This window comes from Rhodnius prolixus, unplaced genomic scaffold (genome assembly GCF_049639745.1).
Source record: "Rhodnius prolixus isolate KJV_2025 unplaced genomic scaffold, Rpr scaffold_4, whole genome shotgun sequence".
Lineage (NCBI taxonomy): Eukaryota > Metazoa > Arthropoda > Insecta > Hemiptera > Reduviidae > Rhodnius > Rhodnius prolixus.
Window position 1 is genome coordinate 18,729,889 of NW_027411614.1, and position 6,521 is coordinate 18,736,409.

The window sequence follows — 6,521 nt, forward strand, 5'->3', positions numbered from 1 at the left end:
AGTTCTAAAACGAAATGATGTCGTCGTCACCGAGCCCAAAGAAGTAGCAGAAGTATTGGCTGGGCACTTTGCACAAGTGTCCAGTTCACAAAATTACCCTGCGGAATTTCTAAGGCGAAAAGGTGACGTGGAGCAGCAGTCACTCGACTTTGAAATCGCCATTGATGAATCCTACAACGCTCCGCTGACCATGCAAGAACTAGAAAACGCTTTAAAGAAATGCAAGAATACAACTCCAGGAGTGGATGGAATCCCATATGCTATGTTAAAATACTTAAACATAACCGGAAAGGTAAACCTGCTAAAATTATATAACAGCATATGGGAGACCGGACAATACCCTGATGGTTGGCGGGAAGCGATAATTATACCGATCCCTAAAGAAGGAAAAGACCCTAGCGACCCCTCTAGTTATAGGCCCATATCATTGACCACCTGCTTGAGTAAGGTTCTCGAATCTATGGTCAACTATAGATTAGTATATGTGTTAGAAACAAGAGGACTTTACAGCCAGCATCAAGCGGGATTTCGCAGGTATCGTTCCACGTTGGATCAGATGAGCCACCTTGAGGTCTACGTACAAAACGCATTTATGCGTAGGGAGCACGTTCTGGCCGTGTTCTTCGACCTCGAGAAGGCTTATGATACCACGTGGAGACATGCGATCCTGCGGAAGTGTCACGATTGGGGTTTGAGAGGGAACATGCCGAGGTTCCTTCGTGGCTTTTTAGATTCGCGAAGATTCGCCTGGGGTCGGTCCTTTCGGACCCACACGTTTTAGAACATGGAATACCTCAGGGATCGGTATTAAGTGTTACATTGTTCACAATGGCGATAAACAGTCTAGCTGATGTTGTAGCAGATCCGCTTCAAATTTCATTATATGTTGATGATTTGGCAATGTATTTATCAGGAAGGGATCTTTGCGAAGTTGGAGAATCGCTACAACAGGCAGTAGACAGAGTGGCTGCAGAGGCTTCCAGGAACGGATTTAAATTTTCGAAACTTAAGACGGTGTGCCTACATTTTTGTCGCTTAAGGCATGATCATGTCCCTCCAACACTGTTCTTGGATGGCACACCAATTCATTATAAAGATAGCGTTCGTTTCCTGGGCCTCATTTTTGATAGTAAGCTATCCTGGCAGGAACATATTGAACACACTTCTACAAAAGCAAGGAGAACCCTCGATATCTTGAAATTTCTTGGAAGTTATAAATGGGGGACCGAGCGGGAGATCTTGAAACGAATCTTTATATGTCTTACCCGCTCAAAACTTGAATATGGAGCCCCTGTTTACAGTTCAGCGCGCAAGTCACGCCTGGCGCTATTAGACAGAGTTTATAATGAAGGTATTAGATTATTTACAGGCGCCTTCCGGACCAGTCCTCTACAGAGTCTTTATGTGGAGTCGGGGATGTTGCCTCCTCAGTTAAGAGGAGAGCAGATTACCCTGACTTACACCGCCGGAATATGGGGGAAGCGGTTTCTTACCTTATTCCCTACCATATTCGAGAGCCTACACGATGAAGAGTTTCGTAACCAACGCTCGCGGACGCGACCCCTTAGTATCCGAGCTAAGGAAATCTTAGCTGCAGAGGGTATAGAATTAGGAGAAGTTATGGGTTGGGGCTTTGCACCCCACCCTCCATGGTTACTGCCCTCTGCGCGCGTCCGCATGGACCTGGCAATATTCAAAAAAGATGATACACCGCCCGTTGTCTATAGACAAAGACTATTAGAATTAATGAATGCTTATTATGATTCTAGACCTGTCTTTACGGACGGGTCCAAAACAGACAACGGTGTTGGTAGCGCTGTGTACACCGATGGAGTTTCCCTTAGTTGGACACTCCCTCATTACGCGTCGGTGTACACGGCAGAGACGTATGCACTTTGCCAGGCTCTAAAGTTAATAAAAGATAATCATTATAATAAATCGTTGGTATTGACAGATTCGTTAAGTGCGATAATGGCTCTCCGGGATCAATTCTCGACGGACCCAATGGTCATCACCATCTTTAAACTACTTTTTGAACTTCGTGCACGTGGCCAAGGGGTGACATTCGTCTGGGTGCCAGGGCACATAGGTGTGTCCGGCAATGAAAGAGCAGACCAGGCCGCTAAAGAAGCTGCCTCTACTACCTCTGAAAATGTCATCCCTGTACGTCCCACTGATTTACAAGCCTATTTGAAACTTATTATAAATAGAAAGTGGCAAGTTCAGTGGGACAACATTAATGAAAAACTAAAAGATATAAGGCCACGTGTGCTAAATGCTAGAGTCGAGAATTACCCGCGGCATGAATCAGTGATTCTAACAAGGCTAAGGATTGGTCATACACGTCTGACACATGGGTACCTCCTCATTGCCGAAAGAAGGCCGAGGTGCCCGAGATGCCGAGAAAGGCTGACAGTGTCGCACGTGTTGGAAGGGTGTCAGGCACTGCGAACACAGAGAGAAACAGCAGGCCTGCCACATGACAAGCGCGTTATACTTCAAGAGGGTTCTCCTTACATCAGGAGGCTATTTACGTATCTAAAACATATCAATTTATATTTTAAAATTTAGGTTAGTAATTAGTTAATCTATAGTTTAGTTCTTTTAAAGGGGAAAGGAATATCGAGTACTTTCCCCTAGTGTGAATGCTTAGGATGAGTGTATTATATTAAGGTGAGAATGTATTTATTGGCATGAATGTATTTATTGGCGTGAATGTATTTATTGGCACGAATGTATTTATTGGCGTGAATGTATTTATTGGCGAGAAAGTCGTATGTATGTTTAGGTTAGGTTTTTTATCTCGGGGTTGAAAGAAATTTTATACGAGTATTTCAACCCCATTAGGTTAATTATATTTAGTTCTAGTTTATTTTGGGATGTGCAGGAATATTAGTTCAAAGTACTGCACATCCAACTGCTAGTAGAGTAAATAGCCTCCTCGGACTTAGTATTAGCAAAGCCCAAGCAAATAGTAAACATAGAAATTATAATACTTTTGGTTTTGCCTACAATAAATATAATAGATAAGATTTAAAATTATTAATTCAGATTTAGTTATGTATTGTAAAATTTAGTTTATTTAAGGGATGGCACAATGATGTTCCACACTCCCCCTCGTCGACAATGTCGATGAAATAAGAGGGGATGTGTGGAGACAATCTTGCAGACCCAGGCTCCACCCTACCTTGCTAAGCAAGGTGTAGTGTTTGGAAGCTATGGATCTGCACACGTGTCATCCCAGCTCGAGTAGTATTTGGAAAGTGAAAAGAACATTATTAGTGGGCGCTAATGGCCAAGGCAGTCGATGCGCCAAAAAAAAAAAAAAAAAAAAAAAAAAAAAAAAAAAAAAATTATTAAATAAGACAATAATATGTAGTTTTTTGATAAATTTTTTGGATAATTGAGAAAAACTTGATGCATATCATATAGCTAAATAATTATGCAATTATGTACGTTTTTAAATCTATTAATAATAAAAAAATTTAAATAGATGTTTGAAAAAAAAACATATTTTTTCATTATGCAACTTGTATACCTCCTTCTAACGACCACCTCCAAACAGCGGCCACTAAGCTTTTCCCCGCCAGTGCCCTTTATTGAGAGGTTCGACTGTATATATTTTACTGATGGACTGAGTCAACCCAGGTCAACCATCAGAACAGCAAACAATGGACCATTGTAAGCTGTCTTATAAATATGTTTTACTTATTTATTATCTTATCAATGACGTCATTATTTAAAATTGGAGCTACCGCAAGTCTTCTGATAAGGATGGTTTATACAGATTCCATTAAAATTTGTTGGTTTAAACCGTTGTTAGTTAAGCTAAGTTTTGTTCTGGGAGATGGTTTTAAAACTGTGTTCGGCGCATCTACGTGAAAGATAGGTTTAATAATTAGCCTCGTGACTGTTGGGCACATTGGAAGTCACGTAAGTAAGTCATGTAAGTCATGAAGGAACAGTTGCTTATAGTAAAGCTTTGGAATGACTCATGTCCCCTAGTTTTCTTTTTCAAAATGTAACCTTTCACATAAGTTCAATAATTTTCTGTAGAAATAGTTAATTCAAGATATGGTACAGAGAACTATTACAAAATAAAAGTCACAAAGTTAATTAGGAGATACAAAAGTCCCCACTGAGTAATTATATAACTCTTTTTGAAACCTTCCATTTTCCAATATGTACTTTTTTCTTTGTGGTTATCTTTCAAACAGCTTATTCTTTCTTTATGGTTTTAACTGTTTTCCGTGATCATTAAAAATATTGAATATTGCCGTTGGCGTAAATTCGGTAGCAAAATAATTACATACAATTTTTAGGGCGCCACGGTAGCCCTAGAAGGTTAGAAGCTAATATGAATTTTGGTACTGGGCTCGATTCACGGTCTAGGCCTTGGATTTTATTTAATGTTTAATATGAGAACTGTTTAGTGAAGTATGTTTGATAGTCGCCTCTGTTCAGTTGGACGTAAAGCCCCGCCTGAAAAAATAGGCATTACTTTACTTCCTACTTTACTAATAATTACAATTTTTGGTCTTTTCGAAAAATTTACTTTTTTTTACAGACAGAAAAGTTTATTATTGAGTGTTTTTTGCCTTTTTTGTGCGTTGGCTTTCGCCATACAGCCAGCATTGTCTAGGTGCTTATCACTAGAATATCACTCACTCTCCATTCTTACTATTTCTTTGCTAGTTCTGCTACAGATTTAAGCACATAGATGTTGGTGAAGAATATTAGCGAAATGGTGCATCTAAATAAGTCGTCAAACATTCGTTTCCTTTCTACTACATAACGTGGACATATCATTATCATATATTTGAAATCCTCCTCCTCATTGCAATCTACGCAAAGAGCTACAATACTGTTAAGTTACTGTATTGTTTGTAAGTCGTACAAAATTGTGTTTGAAACAGAATATTTGAAAGAACACTGGGCCAAATGTTAAGTAGATGATTTGAACTAAATAAGTTCGTATTTTATATAAAATTTATTCATTAACATGTTCTAGAAATGAGTATATATTTTTTTTCTTTTTTTTTTATAATGATACTGTTTTTTTTAGTAATTATTGAATTTATTAACTTCAATTACATTCTTTAAAAAAAGTTTAGAAAGTGGGTGCCAGTTTATGCGAGAAATTGTTACGCTAATTGGGGAATCGCTATTTTTCTATGATTAATAGAAAGTTACATGATTTATTATAGTACCTTCAGGAACACCTACTCCTTACACTTTTACCCAGGTATTGGTACTCTCGGATGAGTCTCACCAGAATGATATCATCGAGCTAGAAGCCTGTTAAATAAGAAGTTTCAAAGTTCGCTCTGTGTTATAGCGAAGTTTATGAAACAATTTAGTAAAAGTATTAATTCAAATTAATGATAAGTTTCTTTCAATATTATTGGGTATATTTTAAAAATGAAATTAACAGTAATAATAAAAATAATAATACAATAATGAAAAGAGAAGTAAAACGGAAGGAAACTCAAGAGGTCACAGGAGAGCAATAAATTTGCAGGCTAGTCGTAAAACTGATTTGGACTGGGCCTTGCGAATCAACATGCAGGCGGCTATCTCAAACAGCGGTACCTACAATCCCTGTGGTGCACTAAATCCAACACAGCATAATGCTGCTGCACCCCCACTTCCTGACAGCACCCTATATTTTTAACAGGTATGGTTTAGCAAAACATTAAAATTTCATTTTATTGTTGCGAATTCTCTTAACATTACTCAAAATAAAATATATAGTTGGCCAAAGAGATGAGAATAACAAAGTATATAAGCATGAAAATGCTAGTGAAAGTTTATTTAGATGGAAGGGAGCATCACGTATTCATCACAGGGTATTCACGTATTAATATTGCATAAGTGTTTTGTGATTTCAATAAAAGAGGTAACAGATCTTTACAAATAACTTTTCACTGACTTTTTTATTAATTTATCCTTTTAATGAAATTTACACCTGTACCTACAGGGTACAATAAGTAAATGAGATAAGTGTATAAATAAATAACGCGAGTTATATACAGGAAACCTCGAGACTCAGCATAAATATATTACCTCTGATAACAGCAGTCTTCAATCATATAAATACTTCACCCAGGCCAGGCCAGCCAGTTCTGCCCAACCGCTGCCCGAGTTAAGTTCTACCTGAAGTTCTGCCCAACCGCTGCCCGAGTTAAGTTCTACCTGTAGTTCTGTCCAACCGCTGCCCGAGCTAAGTTCTGCCCAGACTCTGTCCGTTCAACCTATCAGTAGTGAAGTTCCCTTCCCTTGATATCTTTGTAACCGTTATATTATATATCAGTTAATATTGTAATAAAGAACTTGTGTTTTAAATAAAAATTATTCTTTTTAAAAAAGCCCCTAACGGTACAAGGTATATAACTCGCGTCGGACGTGAATGACGGTCATCCAGTGATGGCCGCCATTAGTCACCCAGTTGGTCACGGAGCCAACGGCGCCTCAGCCGTCTTCGAGGATTGGAGGGTAGCGTAGCTGTGGACAAATTTGCA

At 38.5% G+C, this 6,521-nt stretch overlaps 1 protein-coding gene across 1 annotated transcript; it reads left to right on the forward strand.

The window, feature by feature from the left end:
* Nucleotides 1-828: 828 nt before the first annotated feature.
* Nucleotides 829-5,305, forward strand: LOC141455548 (uncharacterized). Its single transcript, XM_074130663.1, has 2 exons — nucleotides 829-2,344; nucleotides 5,208-5,305. Exons 1-2 carry the CDS (start codon nucleotides 829-831, stop codon nucleotides 5,303-5,305), a joined length of 1,614 nt encoding a protein of 537 aa, XP_073986764.1.
* Nucleotides 5,306-6,521: the final 1,216 nt, after the last annotated feature.